At 37.8% G+C, this 17,571-nt stretch overlaps 1 protein-coding gene and 1 long non-coding RNA gene across 3 annotated transcripts in view; one reads left to right on the forward strand and one right to left on the reverse strand.

Annotated features, from left to right (window-relative positions):
• The window catches only part of LOC135321694 (uncharacterized), a 205,728-nt gene that overhangs the window by 37,028 nt on the left and 151,129 nt on the right, over positions 1-17,571 (reverse strand). The gene's annotated exons all lie outside the window — the stretch shown is intronic.
• COL28A1 (collagen type XXVIII alpha 1 chain) overlaps positions 1-17,571 on the forward strand; it is a 152,347-nt gene that overhangs the window by 17,646 nt on the left and 117,130 nt on the right. Inside the window, exons 8-11 of the mRNA XM_064487550.1 lie at positions 2,356-2,400; positions 5,017-5,061; positions 6,096-6,149; positions 17,363-17,431. Of these exons, the coding sequence (XP_064343620.1) occupies positions 2,356-2,400; positions 5,017-5,061; positions 6,096-6,149; positions 17,363-17,431 (213 nt within the window). The remainder of the gene's footprint in view (positions 1-2,355; positions 2,401-5,016; positions 5,062-6,095; positions 6,150-17,362; positions 17,432-17,571) is intronic.

Raw genomic sequence — 17,571 nt, forward strand, 5'->3', positions numbered from 1 at the left:
AATTGTGACTTTTCCACAGGGATTAATGAGCCCACCAAAAAAGAAAACGCCTTTGCAGAGGCATACAGCATGAGCACAAAATTTTCATTGATGGAAATCTGCCCCAAACCAATCCTAACACATCAGGACCCTATAGCTAACAAATCTGTCTGGACAAATGGAATGTGAATTCTGGCCAAAAGAATTTTGAGTGTATTTAAGTACTTTTCTGTTTTATATTTTGGTGGGTTGACTCATTTTATTTCCGTCTAACATTCTTAAATTAATTGCGTTCTAATTTGATTCTTCAATAGTGACTTTCCATTTGCATTCAGAAATAACTGTTCAACTTGTTTGAAGTGAAAGCTCAGCTTTTCCTGGGTAGGCTGACTCACAATACGATGTGGAGAGAGAACAGAGGCCCAGCTACACATCTCAGAACTGTTCCTTCCTCTTTCCTGCTCCCGATGCCAGCCATACTCAATGCAGGAACCTAGGTAGAAGCATCAGGTTACTGGAAAGCAGCATGCAGACCATGGCAGTGTGCCTTGTTCAGCTTTGGATGGCTGAGAAGAACATGGACTTGGGAGTCTAACAGACTCAAGCTTGAGTTCGTGGGCAATCTACTTCATCTCTCTTAGCCTTATGTATGAGTAGAGATGTTGTGGGGATTAGAAATAATGTAAAGGCTTCAGCACAGACTCTTCATCCATAATTGGTGGCTACAGTTATGATTCCCTTTCTTAGAGCAAAGTGCAGTCTGCAGGCTGGCTGTCAGTCTGTGGACTGCTGCTATTTTGTGATCAGACAAAGCTTGCACCAGAATATATATCACTAAATATATATTTAGTTCAGCTGACATTTATTTTTCATAGCAAGACTTCCTTAATGAAGGAAACAGGGCACCAATGTACCTTCTAGCACAGGTTCCTTATGTCATCGTGTAGTGTCATGTTGAGTAGCATGCTTTAGGGCAGCACAGAGATAATGAAGTGGCAGCAGAAGCAGAAACTAGTAGTGAGAGCACCAGACAAGGAGCTGTTAGCTGGCATGTATGTTTAAGTAAATCATTTAACCTCCCCAGTTGAATTGCTTTATCCAGAAAAGATGAAGTGCTTTGAGGCTCAGAATATAGATATACACGAACGCACTTTGAAAATTCTAACTTGAGTTGTTTTTCTAATTGACTTTGTTACTTTTTAGTTCTGATTATTAGAACTCTTAGAAGTCTGCTATCACGGACTAATATTCAAAAACTCCAATTCTATGCTCCCCGAGCAAGTTACTTAACCTGTTTAAATCACAAGTTTTCAGTTGTGAAACTGGGCTAATAATAGCTACCCCAGTTAATGTCAGAGTAACTGATATAATGTCTGCAAAATAACCTGAATAATCAACTATAAAGCATAACTTAACTGTTAGGGGTTTGTCTCATTAACATTCCAGGAAAGGCAGGACAGTAGACTGGTGGTAATGGGACACATGTAGCGTGCCCGCCACCACGCCCCACGCTCCCTGTCACAGCAGACCTTGCTCATTCATCACAGTGCCTTTCTCCACCATGTCATGACACGCTCTCAGAGCCTTTCTCTCACAGTTCTCTAGGCAAACACCACTAATTGCTCAAGGTTGGTGCTCATGGTGTAGCATGTGGTACTGTGGAAAAAGCAGGCACTCCTAGTCTAAGTAGACCTGGGTTCAGACCTTGATTCATCTTACAGCTATAGGATGGGGCGAAGTTACCTTGTTGAGCTTAACTTTTCTCAGGTATAAAATAAGATGAAGGTGAAGGGGACTAAGAGGTACAAACTGCCAGTTATAAAATAAATAGGTTACAGGGATGTAATGTACAGCACAGGGAGTATAGTCTATATTTTATAATAACTTTGTATGGTGTGTAATCTGTTAAAAATATTGAATCATTATGTTGTACATCTGAAACTAGTAGAATATTGTAAGTCAACTATATGCCAATTAAAAAAATAAAGCCATATAGATCAAATTGCAAAAAAGAATTGTGAATCTGATCTCATTGGGCTGTAATGTGGATCCAATTAAATCACATATGCAAAGGGCATATAATATATGGTAGATGCTCAGTCAGCTTTAGCATCTTTCCTTTTAATTTCATTCGTGTCTCAGAAATGTTAAACATCATTAGGTAGTATCACTGATTTGATTCTGTCAAGTTAAGAATGACCTATGGATAAAATTTTTTCAGAGTTCAATGCCCAAACTACCCACAGTACTGAGGACAGAACTGTGTGTAACTCATGAGGCTGCTCATGTCATAAGATTCTGCTGGGAATCCTTAAAAAAAATCCTAACACTGAATAACTGCAAATGTCTTATTTATTTCATCTGTTTATTTTTTAGGGTGAACGTGGAGAATGCGGTAAACCAGGAATAAAAGGTGACAAAGTAAGGAACGTGTTTTTTAGATTTTCTTTTAAAATGCTAACAGCTGTGATCCCTTTGGGGCCGTTTCCTTAAGAGGAAATTCTGGGCTGCATTATGTTGCTCTCACTGTTGGGACGGAGGGGGTCACTGGCTCAGTTTTCACATCTGTAAAACATGAAGCAGAAAACAAAGCCATACCTAACTCTACTTAATGAGGCCCCCAAATGCCTTTCTTATGGACCATTAAGACTTTGCTTTGTGGCACCCTAACCTTCGAGGCCAGGCCTACTGAATGTTATGGTGAAAAGGATAATTTAACTAGCAGAGTCAGCCCAAGCTCCAACTGCGTCAAAGTGGAATTGCTTTCCAGATGTAAACACTGCAAACAAGCACCTTCCAAAGTAGAACGAAGAACTCTATGGAACCAGTTCATGAAATAGTCATAAATACTGCAGCAGAACTAGACATAGAAAGGGGTTTGGAATTTTGAAAATGCAGCAAGCCACAGATAACTCAGTAATTATTTACCTCTCATTAGAAAGTAAATGTGAATAAAATATTTAAACTGGAGACAATATTAAAATGTTAAGGAGTACCTGAAGAGACCAGAAATACATTTAGAGTATATTTGAAACATGATAAAGGGTCCAAAAAAGTACACAGTAAAAGTAAATAGTTTTCATTAAGTTAAAAACTAGAAACAGCATGCCACCAAAATACCCAACTCTTTCAATATCTGTATTTTAACTATGCAAAGAGTCAAGGAGAGAAAATGAGGCAGAAGGTGAAAAGAAAAGGATAAAACAGTGACACTGGCCTATGTAACTAAACACTGTAAATAGCTTGAGACTTTCTGAAAGCTTTTCAACTACTGTAGAGTTAAAGGTCAGGCAAACCTGAGAAATGTAGGCGTGGGAATTATCTCTGGGCAAAATGAAAAGTGTGCTAATGAATGGATTCTTCCTGGAGGTTAACTGAAAATGGGAGATGAACATGGGCTTGAAAATACAGAAGAGGGGACACATATAGAATAGAACAAATATGAAAGATACATAATAATTAGGAAAACTATTTGAAATAAAAATGACTGATAAAGAGTTAATATATTTCATTGACTAAGATGCCAGAAATTGTTAAAAGCCCTATCGTCCTCTGTGCCAGAAAGAAAGAAAAATACTGCCAATTATAAATATAAGATGCATTTGACTATATGATGTATCCCAATTTCAAGGATGTAAAAATCTGAAAAAAATATATGTCTAGAATCAATGAAATACAGTGTCCTTGAGATGAAGAGTTCACACAAGTTTATCTGAAAGACAAAGAACACAGAGACACAAAAGAGGAAATACGAATAGCTAATAAATTTTAAAGAATCCAAACACATTAGCAATCAGATAAGTAAAATATTAAAATATTATTTCACTTATCAAATTAGCAAACACTGAAATAACATATAATACTCAGTGTTGTTAGGGATTCTGTAAGATGAGGAAGTATGCTCTCTATTCAGGTAGTGGGCATGGAAATGTGAACAAATTTATGGAGGAAATTTTCACTCTTTCTTTTCATATATAGTGTGAGATACAAAAGAGAGAGGAGGGGAGCCTTAAATGTGCTGATCAGTCTCTCTGTCAGTCACCTGCTTCTAGGAAATTACTCTTAGGAATGAATCAGAAGTTGGACAAGGATTTACACACAAGAGATATTCACTATAACATTATTAACAACAGCAATCACCAGAAACAACTTAAATGTCAAAACTAGGGAAATGAGTAATTACCATTATGATAGGTGCATAATCTTGGGTATTATTCAGCTTACTAAGAATTTTTAATGACATGGAAAAATATTTTTGGTAGAATGGAAGGCCAGATAAATAAGACACAAAGTTGGAGATACACTTTGATCAAATTATTTAAAGAAAAATCTACTGGGAATAAAACTGGATGAAAATATGCCTAAAATGTTAACAGCAGTTGCCTCTGTGTGATTTTTTCTATTTATTTACTTTTTTCCTATAATTGCTAAGTTATGTCTATTATAAACAAATATTTTGGTAATCAGAAAAAAGTAGAAATCTGAGAAGAGAGAGAATAGACTATATTATACTCTGATAAAAATTAACTTTAAAGGGTTTCTTAGTTGTGAAACATATTGAAATATCTTCTATTAGAAGAGTGTTGTGTATAAATAGTATTTTGCCAAGTTCTGTACCTTGAGGATGGGCAAGCGAGTGGCCTAGGCATTGTGGAAACTCACTAAATTGCAGTTTGATGAACAATTTCCTTGCCTCGTTGGAAGGAAACCATGTTCCACCAAGTTTACTGCTTTCTAAGGATTCTGAAGAAAAAATTTTTTATTCTGATCAAAATGTCAATATATAGGCAAAGGACTTACATCTAAAATTGTTTTTTCACTGAGTTTGTTTACTAAAGGAAGGCTTGACCCCAAGTTGGCTTGTTAATCAGGATCATTTTGTTAACAATAAGTCTGTTGGCGCTGATGTTTGGCTAACCTTGAAGATGGACCATTACGGAGAACACGTTCGCTTCTATTTAACCTAAAATCACTGCAAATTAAAGATGGATATTTAGAGCAAGATGGATATTATTTACCATTAATTTTATTCCACAGGGATCCCCAGGGCCAAATGGACCAAAGGGACCCAGAGGACTTCAGGTGAGGAGGCTAAAACCAAATCGAAGTCTGTATTAGTTTCATCGAGGGGGCTTTTAAAATCCCTTGGCCCGCTTGCACCTTCTACCAATTCAGTCAGGATGCCTGGGGATTGGAACCAGGCATCGGTGTTTTTAAAGATACCCAGGTGATTCCAATGTGAAACAAAGTTTGGGAACTGCTGCTATAATATTTTCAATAACTAATTCAGGCCCTCTAAGACTAGGTACCAGCAGGTGAGTAGCTGATGGGATAAAAGTTTCAAAATTAGCCTAGGAAGATGGATGAGGTCAAAGCAGTTAAAAGCAGGATGTAACTATGCTTGCATTGCTGCTGTAATGCAGTTGGAAGAGCTGTGCATTTTATCTAAATTACAGCATTTGTATTGTTCCATCATTACAAGTAGTTATTGCTCAATAACATGAAATGATACTTTAAGGCATTTATTTTAGACTTTTCACATGGATTTCAGAAAATAATTTACATCAAATTTTTCCAGTCTGGGGACTGTGTCTAACCTTGTCACTGGGAGAGGGTGTGTGTGTGTGTGTATGAAGAGCTAATTTCAGTATTTCAAGAAATTTACTGAAAATTGTATCTTTACCCAAGATTTCCTAGACAGCATCTAGTTAGCCATCAGTTCCTTTGCTCTATCCTGGAATTGTGTCAGGGCAGGGCAGAAACTCTGATTATCACAGGGTCATTGGAAGTTCCAGCTTTCGGTTATATATGCCTTATATATTTTTAAGAAGTAGGTGTTTATTCGAAATCTTTCCAAAAAGGGGTCCAGCACAGGAATAAGTCTGGAAGCCTACATTTAGAAAACAAATTCCTCATTAATAAATAGTACTTTCAGCTCAGTACTATTTTAGGAGTTGCGTATTTCATGTAAGGAATTTAATCATGTAACCCCAGCTTAACTCTGAGTTAGACAGTGTGACTTCTAACTCCGGAATCTCTAGGAACCCTAATGAATGATTCATTCCTGATTAGCTTTTTGTACTCAGCACTAACTCTCAGTTTTCATCTTGGAGCAGGGCATCGGTGGACCTCCAGGAGATCCAGGCCCGAAGGGATTTCAAGGCAATAAGGTAATCAGGCTCTTTGGTCAAAGACTGGCAGAGTGCCCTTCCCCTAGTGAGTCGTGGTATATGTGCTTTCATTAGGCAGAAGTCAATGGATTCTTTGAGGATGAATCTTTGGAAATACATAATACCCTGCAGGTGTGTATACAGAATCAGGTTTAAGTACATGCAGAAAGCCAGGGTCATAGCTTTACCGTTGATTATTTATTATATTATTCAAAGGGGGCATTATTAAGGATAAGCCATTATCCAGAATTTTCGCAGTTTCCATCTTACTCCTGCCCTGTAGTCATGTTATGGCTCATTAGAAATTGAAAAGTAGGACTAAGTAACACAATTCAAATCACTCTATTTCCCACATGTTATGTCAACTCAATATACAGTTTATAAGAGAAGGGAATTTATAAATGTCATACCAACAAAAATGAAGGCTTATTTTCTATTGCACGGGTGTAATCTCAGCTATCAGTACCAGCCTTGGAACGTCATCATTCCACAGAACACCAGGCAAGACAGACAGGGAGGAGTTGAATAAGAGCCAGATAGAACCAAGAGATGCGAGACCAGGGATCTTTAAAAGACCTGTTTATAAGACTCTGTTTTCCAACGAGAGTGGCCATTAATTTGCTGAAAACAAGCTTTTTAGTGACTTTTTAACTCTTCTCAATGCTTAGTCCATTTCACAGATATAGTAAATACCCAATAAATGGTGTTGAGTTACTGACTGGCGATCTGTGGAATTTGTGGCAGTAATAACAGCAGATGGTACTGTCCCCAAAGGACCCTAGATAAAGCCAATCTTTTAAGGGGGCTATTAAATTTAAGTTGTGAGGAGCAGTTGCCACTGGAGTGTTCGTCTTCCAGAGAGGGATAAGGGAGTGACAAGTATAGTATTTTTAATGAGATAATGACAATGTGTGATTTCCCAGGGCAGTTTTAATTGGCAAATTAAAATAGAATGAGTTTCTCTGTGGGAGAGTGCTTAAGCTTCATCTGGGGAGACTGTCTTTTCCAGTCCTTGCCTATGATTAATTCTCTCTAAGGGAAAGAAATGGCTCTTTTGAATACTGAGTAGAAGTTTTTATAAAATGTCTTTGGCTGGAGGGAAAATCCTGCAGCAAGGAAAAAAATATTTTGACAGTCCACATTTATTTTTAAGACTCTTTGGTTACCAAAAATTGATAATTTTCACATGTTTGTGAAAAAGAGGCTTAGTTGGAGTTTGCAACAGTGATAGAATTATGGAATGTTTGAACCACAAGGGATATTCGAGGTCATACTGGCCTAAAGTTTTCATTTTGGCAAATGAGAAATGAAGTCTGGAAATAAGAGCATCTGTGGGGATGCTGGGCTGGGAGCAGGGCATGGGCTTGGCGGCAGTCCATAAAAAGGTGCCTCACTGATCACATCTCTTCATGTCTTGTGCAATTACTACTGAGATTTTTCTTTTAAAATAAATTGATTTCAACAAAATGTAGTTTATAATTCCAAGAGTGCATTAGTTCTTAGAAAGAGTAATGAGTCAAGTGTTTTGGGAAGGTTGTAATTTTCTGACATAAAAACCCTTCCTGCTTGACCTTCACATCATCATAAAAGGAGTCATTTTTCCAAAAATATTTGAGGATTTCATCATTTTTCCAAGGCACTCTCTTAAGAATTTTTTTTTTAAATTATAGTAAAAGATACATAACATAAAATTATCCCTTAGGTTTTAAATCACAAAATTCAATGCCAGGTGAACCACAAAATTCATTGCCAATCGAAAAGACATTAGTTTCTAGAGAATGTTTGGGGTTGCTGGGAGGGAGTGAGATGGGAGTGTCTCAGTGTCCCTTCTAGTTATATTTCTGGTTTAAGGTCACAGATGTAGTGGCCTCTTGACTAACTTTGAGACTAATCCTAATTTCTACCCCCCTGTGGCTCTGTCAACCAGAGATGCAGGTCACGTTTGTCATTTAATTTTTTTATATTTTATACATTTACTCGTGTATTGTCTTAAAAGTCAGGTTTCAGAGAATGATTTCATCTTTCATCTCAGAATATACTAAATCTTAAGATTTAATAAAGCCTTATTTAATAAATTTTAAAATTTAATAAAGTATTTCCCTCCCAATCTGGAAATAATGTTTTAGAGTGACACTTCTTTTCATCCATTATTATTTTATTACAAAATGGTTTTAAGAAATTGCTATTGCATTTTGCACCAAAAAAACCAAAACTCTAAAATCCAGTAGTTATGTATTTTCTAATGGGCGCAGGGAAGATGACTGTTTGGAAGCTTCTCTAATAACAGATGGCACTTATTTGTTGTATATTTACTAGGTAAAGATACAGTTCTAAATCCCGTTTAGCATGATACCACTTTTCATAGTGCCAATTAGGCTGCAAAGGCACAGAGAGTTTAAGCAATGGATTCAAGACTACACAGCTTATAAGGGACAGAGCCAGGATTCAAAACCAGCCAGGCTGCTCTTAACCACCATCTTATATTTATCTCCTTGGGAAAACTGCTGAATTTCCTGGATAGTCAACCTGAGATAAATGCCTGTCTTTTGGACATCCGTTGCACCCATCTGCCCCTCTAGTGTACTCTGGCTGGATACTACTGTCTGTTGAGATTTCTACTTGGTCATAAAGTTCATCTGAAAATGTAGGAAAAGAAGGAAAGAAATCCCATGGTAAAACCATGTAGAAACCAGTAGTGTGCACTCTCAAATATTTTGTCTTTTATGAGACCTTAAAATAGAAACCTTTGGACTCATACTATTTGCAAAGATTCCATGAGAGTTTCTAGATGGGGCCTGCCTATGAATTTGAATTTATGAATGGTGTCTCTCACGAACTACAATCCCATTTTGTTGCTCTAGTGGTTGGATTTTCCTCATCGAAGGGTTTGCAGAAAAGGTGGCCAAAGAACAAAGGGAAAAAAATAGCATGTGATAAATCAAGGAAAAATGTGATTCTGGCCCTGTTGCACAAATCATTTCTGTCATTAATATTTTCCATATGTAAAGTAGCTCCTCCTCTACCCTGAATGACCTTGTTGCCTTAGAAACAAAACATAGATGTTTCTCAGAATGAAGACTTTGAGGCCACCTCAGCGTCTCCCATACAGGGTCATGCAGTGGCGTTCATAAGAAGACCATCCTATCAGTCTCTAAAATCACTTAGAACTATAATCATGCAAATGTCCAGGAAGCCTTATCCCTAGGGCCAAACTGACAATGTCACTTAGGAGCGAGCACTGCGCTCTTTCAGAGTAAAAACAACGCCTAAGACCCCTGTGCCACTTTCCCAGGCTGCTGTGGTGGTTCAGGTTGCAGTCCCATCAGGTCACACAATCAGCCCTGGACAGAATGGTCAAGACTGGCAGGCCTTGCACACCACAGAGAACAAGTTACCAAAATTAGCTTTGAACAAATAAACACAGTAGAATGGTGGGTGTGCCAAGCCCACATTAGGTAATTTTTGCCATTTCTTGATGTCTTTCTGAGGTTATGTCTGAAGGGTATTTTCCTCTCAAATCTCATCCAAGTCTGCTCTTTCCAAGACCCTCTTTGTGCTCCAGCAGGAGGGACTGCTCACTGTGGCACAAGCAGGAAATAGCTTGCGATGTGTTGACGTATCCCAGCATGAGAGCCCCAGTGCTGGGGCCAAAAGAGCAACAGGAGTGGTCCCTGTTGTGTTTTCTCAAGGCAAAGTAGCACACGTGAATCCTCAAGCAATTTACAAATATTGTGTATTATATTATATATTAATGTATCTTAATAGATGCAGTGCCTCCCCTCTTCTCACTTCCTCCATTGTTCCACTCTAGGACGTTCACGCAGTTTCTGCAGGGCTTTGTCCCCTCTCTGAGTGTTTTCTTCTTGTGCTACACTCAAGTGTAAGAAACTCTAGGTCCTCTTCCTTTACGTTCAATTTAGCTTCTGAGATGTTAAGGAAACTCACAGAGAAATAGCACTAGTCTGGTCCAGTTTAACAAATGGGTATAGTTAAGGTAAATAATCTCTGGTGAATCAAACATCCATCCATGCATCCAAAATAAACAACAGACCTAGTATCAATGAATAAATGAATGTTATGTTTTAAAGGAAGTAAGTGAGGGCAAATAAAGCATCCAGCCCGCTCCAAAGTGCTGCGTTACACATGATTCTTGGACACCCTGTGCCTCCTTGTACAGCTCTGTCACGCTTCCATCCCATTTTTTGAGGTTCCCAAGCTCAGTAGACATTTTTCCAAGTAGTGGGTGTTCTTATGAAGAAGTTAAGTAAATAAGAGCTAAATAGTCTGCCTCGAAATTAAAATTGTAAACCTAGTAAACATCCCTACACAACATTCTGTTTTCTTCAAAATGCTCTATGAAGAGGTCAGTTTTCAAAAGCGGGCTGGCTGTCAACCTTTGACATAGCTATGAAGAATGCAAATGCGGATATTTTTGGTAGCTGGAAGTGTACTAATCAAATTTCCCTTTAGCTTCCATGTGTTATACCCTTAAATATTGCCAGTCTGTTTTCAGATTGGCCAGATTGGGACCATTGGCAGGAGAATTAGACAGATACGTCCAGGTCCATCGTGGTTTTTAAAAAATCCAAAGCAGGAAATCTAGTGACAGTGAGTCAGGCATACCACTATCACATATGAAAGAGAAAAAAATTATTATATCTACACTCATACATATTTAAGATAAACAACAAATATTAATATTAAATAAACAACAAAAGTATTGTTGAATGAATGAATGAGTGAATGGTCTTAAATGGAATGAGTTGTCAACAGTATCACAGTGCAACAGGTCAAACAGGCAGGACCTTAGGGGCACTTAGTTTGTCAATTTTGCAGGCTTTGGAAAGAGAGCACTTTGAATAGTGAGATTGCACAGGTGATAAGGGGCTGTGGAAGGAATCAGAGAGAAGGGTGTAATAACCAGGAACTTTGACCATTCTTCCAAGGTATTTGGTTAATAAATAAAAACAGGACAGTGTTGACATAACCCATCAAAAGCTTCTTGTGCCTTTAATAACCTAATGTGTTATTTATAATTCCACTTCCTTCTAAGGGGAGCATGGAGATTTAGAACTTATATATATATACTTCTTTACAATTTCATATGTACAACGTAAGTCTTATGATTTCTACGTCACTCTTTTCACTAGAACGGATATATCATTAACGAAGATTTAATAGTTTTAAAAATACATTCTTAGTTTTGCCATTATTGAAATACTTGATTTGACTCAAAGTTAGCTTAGTAGCTTTAGTAGGTCAACCTACTGAACATAACTAATATTTCAGCTGTGGTTTGGAAACAACTCAACACCACAACTATGAACTATGAGAACCTTAAACTTTCTCCTCAAATGAGCATGTTGTGTAGTTCTATTTCAGCTCTTGGACAACTCAAAAACCTAAAAATCTCCTAACGTGATGCTGCTTTCAGCCACTAAATAATCATGATTTCTCGTAGGATGTAATTCCTCAAAACTTGATGGGAAGCAAATCAGGCGACTCACACATAGACATCAACGATCCCTAGTACAGATTAATCAATCAAACAGAAAACGTTTTAAAGTTCACAGCTCTCTTAATAACAGAATGACTATATTTTTGGCTTCACGTAAAGTACTTTCAGTCCAGGGGGCTCAAATATGTCAGCTTTTCCAGTTGTCCAAAACCAATAATGGGCCTTTCTGGTCCTCCTGGCAGGTGAACAACTTTGATCAAGGGTATGACTGTTCACTGTATAACAGCGTAAAGAGAAGAATATCTTTACAATTTTAATTATAAGTATCTGTCTAATGAGAAGCAGAGTCGAGCTGCCAAACTCTGTGAATGTTTTCTCTTCAGGGATGTCAAATGCTTAACACTATTTCTGTCCTGGGCCTCATTAAAGGGAGAGAATCATTAGTAATCCAGGGATTCTTGTCGTGGAAAGGGCTTTGACCTACGTGCGTGTCTGCTCACAAGGATTCTAAATGAGCTTATTAACTCATTTGACATGAGACAACTGATCATGAAAACTTGAAGGGGCTGCCAGAACATGTGGCGTGTCGGCCACTATTTTCAAGACAGATGATTTTTATCCTCAGATCTCAGATGCATGTGGTCCTCAGCAGATGAGGTACACTGTGTGTGTGTGTGTGTGTGTGTGTATGTGCGCCTGCATGTGCAGAGGCTGCCAAGATGAAAACTGATGGATCAGGGAACCCCCAATGCTGCCAACATTTCCCACAGGGTGCTGAGTCTAACCCATGTCCCCAGTCAAGAGGGGCACTAATGTGGAATGGAATCAGTTACCACAGTGTCTTCAGAGGGATGTCAGAGTTTTTCTTAATAATTACATCAATGCCCTTAATTAATTCAAGTAAGTTGCAAAAGCAACATTGCAACAGGGAAAATTAAGTTTATTCTATGAGTAAGCTTTAAAAAACAAAAAGTGGTAAAATATACACAATATTTATCATTTTAACCATTTGTGTACAAGTCAATGGTATTAAATCCATTCACAGTATTATGTAACCATCATCACTATCTATATTCAAGAGTTTTTCATGTCTAAACATAGACTTTGTACCCTTTCAACAATACTCTCCTCACTTCCTGCTGCCCCCAGTCTCCAAGAGTAAGTTTTTAGAAAACTACCACATTGTCATATGAACCCATCTCCTCTCATGAATTGATGTCCTTGTTCACAGATTTATGGAGAGGGTTCACCCTGAACTGTTTCCAGCAACTCATTTTGTGCTGGAAGAATCCAAAGAGTGTCCACCAGAGCCAAGATTCTTAAAAGGTCTCTTGATGGACTGCTGGGTAATCCTTCCTTTTAGGGAAAATGACACACCATTCCTTAGGTTTCATTGTATATGATGAAATACGACTTTTCTGTTAGGTTGAAACATATGAATCATCCTTTTTGTAAGTCAAACATAGTTGAATATTATCAGTTTCATGTTGTTTAATCTAATAGCAATTAAGAAAATGAATTGAGTTACTAAAATCTGGTATAATACTACAATTTTATTACATTCTTCACCAATTCCTTGTTATTATGGAGATTTTTCTTCTCTAAAAAGCGTAAGTAGGTGGAGTACATGGACGGTGGTCTTTTCTCTTACTTAAGTAGATATTATTCAAAAAAGATTGCAATTGGAGATTTGAAATAATGGTGGTTCCAAACTTAGGGCAGTTGGTTAATAACTGGTTTATATGTAGAGTTACGTTGTGTGATCACAGTAGCCAATTATAATTTGTATTACCTTTACAACTTATCAATGACAACACCGATCCAGACTTTATGTGCCTGAAATGGCATGTAAGTTGGCTTGCAAAAGTATACTTCCTCTTGGCTTATATTTATATTTTATATGTTGTCTTCATATGATGACTCTTCAACTATGGGTAGATTGCAACTATCTAACTTTTGTGTTTTTCATCTTATAACAAAGATATAAATTTAGTCTGCAATCAAATGATTTTTGAATTACTTAGAAAAGAACTGAAAAGTCCCAAGAGGTAGTTTTACATGGTGGTAGAAAACTGACTCTAAAAACAGACTGCGGGCATTGAAACCCAGCCCTATACTGTATTAGCTCTGTGATTTGGGCAAGTTACTTTTCCTCCCCATGCCTCAGTTTTCTCATTCACATAATGAGTTTATAGTAGTAGCAACGGCTTAGAGGTGTTTTGAGTATTACATAAGTTAATACGTGTAAAGCACTTAGAACAGCGCCGGTTACATAGTAAGAACCATATGTGTTGGCAATAACTGAGCAGTTAAGTATTTTGACAACCACCTTTTTATTAATGTGGAACAAAGCTAGCCTGATGCGCTTGCTAAAAATAAGCCTCTTATGCAACATTTCCTCTGAAACAAGAGGAATTAGGAACAAAATTTGAGCTTGATTTGAAAAGTATTTAATAAATATTAGTTTCCTGCCCTCACCACCTCCTACTTTTCTTTCTTTCCAAAAAAAAAAAAAAAAAAAAAAGGACCTTTCTTGACTTTTCTCCAAACCTTTGTATATAGTCATCACTGCATGGAGTTTCAGATAATCATGTGTTTTGTCCATGCTTGAACCATTTTGCACCTACAAAATGCTCATTCATCGTTTTCTTCCACTGGGAAGATATGAGAATATTTGTCTCAAGACTTAAAATATTAAAGTTGGTGTTACACATATCCAGGACACAATTAAAAGAAGTTACTAAAACATCTCTCTACAGTTAAGAGCCCAAGGTGTGACTAAATTATTCATAATTGTATGATTCAAGAAAAGATAAAGTTCTGTCCTCAAAAAATTCAGAGTTTTGAACAACCATTCCTTATTTATTATTTTATGGAAAGGAAAGATGTTGACTTTGTTTAGAGTCAGTGCCAGGAATACGGAGTATTGGGTTTCTCTAGCTGAACTTTCCATGCAGTGTAACTTTAGGCCATTTATTGGGATTTTATTACTCTTTCAGCTGAAAAAAAGAGATTGATTGTATCTGGGTAAGTTGGTAGGATAAACTATACTTGATATCACTATGTAATATATGCGCAGTTGCTCTTAGTGGAAAACCTAAGTAAACCAGAGAGAACTCCAGAGGAGCAATTCTAGACCCCCAATTCCCCCCAGCCTGGACCAGGTTTTCTGTTTTGTTCACCTCTAGCGGCTGGCACGGTACTTGCTCCCTAGGCGATGTTCAGTAAATGTTTGATGTATGGATGTTGAGTAGATAATATCAATTAGCTAAACACTGAGAATCCAAAGCTAAGCAAAATCACATGGCATCCTCCCCACAGTGCATGGGAAGATATATTAACACTTGTAGAAATACAGAGGTGCAACCGTAATGAAGGCTCAGACAAAGAGGACAATGATATCAGTGCCTGCAGAATAGGGATTTCACAGGACCAAAGAGATCCTCCATGATCCATGTGGCTTAAAATAAGATCTGAAGGATTATATATAAGGATCAACTAGGAAAAGACAGAGGTAAACACACCTCAGATAGAGAGAGTAGCATGTGCAAAGAGCCTGTGGCAGGCCAGAGGCTGGCAAGCACAGAGAACTGAATAAAGGCCAGTGGTGCTAGGGTCATTAGTGAAGAGGCAACTAATAACAGATAGTACTGAAAAGGCCACAGGACCACACCATGCAGGGGCCCACAAGCCTTGTAAGGAGCTCTGTTTTTACCCTAAGAGCAAAAGGAAAGGACTTGAAGGGTTTTCCTCAAATTAAAATTAAAAGATTGCTCGGTAGCAATGGGGAGAATAAATTAGAGTGTGCTAGAATGGATGCATGTGGAATATTAAGGACTTTGTTGTAGTCTGAGCAAGAGATGATATTAATTTGGGGTAGACTGTAGGGGCATGGCAGAGGATCACAGAGGTGGACAGATTTGAGATTTAGGAGCATATTGATAGATTTGGTGATGCACTGCATATGGGGAGTAAGGGAGTGAGAGATGTTAAGAATGACTCCTAGGTTCTGGCCTGACACCTGGAGGGATCTTGGTGCCCTTCCCGGAAAGAGAGAATGCTGGAAGATCATCAGGCTTGCAGGTGGAAGACTATGACTTTGTCTTTGGAATGATGAATTCCTTTTGAAATTCTCTTTTTTTCTGACTTGTTTTACACTACTTTTTTCAGATCCCTTTTTTTTTTTCTTGGCCGCTGTAATCCCCAAATTTCCATCAGACATCTCTGTATATCCTTCCACTCCCACCCAACCTAAATGTTGGTACTCTCCATGGTTCTGACCTGAGCCTCCAGCCTTTTAAATCACTAAATCGGTGCTGTTCGATACAGTAGCCACACGTGACTACTGAGCACAAATATGGTTAGTCCAAACTGAGATATGCCTTAAGTATTAAATACACATAGGACTTCAAATACATAATATTAACAAATAATTAAAAATAAAATCATTAATAAGACTTTTATATTGGTTATATTTGGGTATGTTGGGTTAAATAAAATCCAATATTATTTTCTTTAGTGTGGCTACTAGAAAATTTTAAATTACATATGTGGCTCACTGTATACTTTCAGTGGACAGTGCCACGCCAGGCAGTGACCCTACTGTCACCTTGTTCTTGTCTGCTTGAGCCCACAGTGCTGCTTACTGTCCCCAGAACATTTCACGTCATTTTACGCCTCATACTTTTTCCCTTTCCTGAACTTTTCTTCCTCTTCTCTCCTACCAGATTAGATATGATTCATACTTCTTTGTTCAGAGGAAATATCTCCTCTACTATATATAAAACTTTCTGAATTCCTTAAGGTAGAATTAAGGAATTATTGCCTAAGGATCTTACACGCTCTGTTAATATCTTTATTATAGCTAATTCACATGCTTGTATTTTGTTTTATATTAGTTTGTCTCTCCAGCCAGATTGTAAGTGTCTGCAAAGTGCAGGTGCAACCTGATTTATGCCCATCATTATGTAAGCAGGTACTCAGTACCAGGTTGGTGCTCAAGGAAAGTCTGGTGAATAACAATTGATCTACATATATTATGCAGCTACCTTGGGACTGGTTACAATTTAGACATTTTACAGATAATATTTTGAATCCTCTAAACAATGCTACAAGGTAGCTATAATTATCTTCATTTTGCATATGGGAATCTTGCAAAAGCTCAAACTTAGTAAATTATAGAGCCAAGATTCAAGCAGACTGAATGAAAACAGCCATGTTTTATTTTTCTGTGATACCATGCATGCTGAAAAATGAATTTAAAAATGGAGATTATATTTCTATATCATAAAATGAGAAAAATACCAATTTCCTAAGATTTTTAGAAGATTAAAGAGATAATCTATACGAAGTGCCAGGGCAGTGCTTGAAAACAGTAGGTTTTATTAAACATTGGCTTTCTTTAATCTTGAGACCCATAGCATAGGCATCCTTAATTTCTGAGAAGAATGAAAGTGGCCTCCCTAACCTCGTCAATGCCCCTGGCAGGCTTACACTCATGCTCGCTCGCATTCACACTCATCCAAAGATCATGAGACACAGAGCTCTGGGGCTGTCCACATTAACCCAGTCCTCTTTGTATACATCTCTGATGGTTAAAGGAAGTTCAATCTGTGGGTGGTAAACACTTGAGAGTGGTGACTAGGTACTAGGTTTTATTGTTGCCCTCAAAGCCCCTGTCACATCACTATATGTCTAAGAGCTGCTCAACAAATACTATGGAGTTGACCTAACATATCACTGTTTCTTCCTCTAGGGTGAGCCTGGTCCTCCTGGTCCTTATGGTCCTCCAGGAGCCCCTGGTATTGGACAGCAAGGTATTAAGGTAAAGGTATTTGTCCCTTTGCCTAGTGATGATTTGTTAAGTTTATTGTAGGGCTGGGGGAGCTCTGATTGTTCTGACCCTCACAGACACAAGGAAGCTGCCTGCATAAGTTACTTGGTCTGGGTGCTTGGACATTGCAA

The sequence above is a fragment of the Camelus dromedarius genome, chromosome 7, assembly GCF_036321535.1.
Source record: "Camelus dromedarius isolate mCamDro1 chromosome 7, mCamDro1.pat, whole genome shotgun sequence".
NCBI classification, from domain to species: domain Eukaryota; kingdom Metazoa; phylum Chordata; class Mammalia; order Artiodactyla; family Camelidae; genus Camelus; species Camelus dromedarius.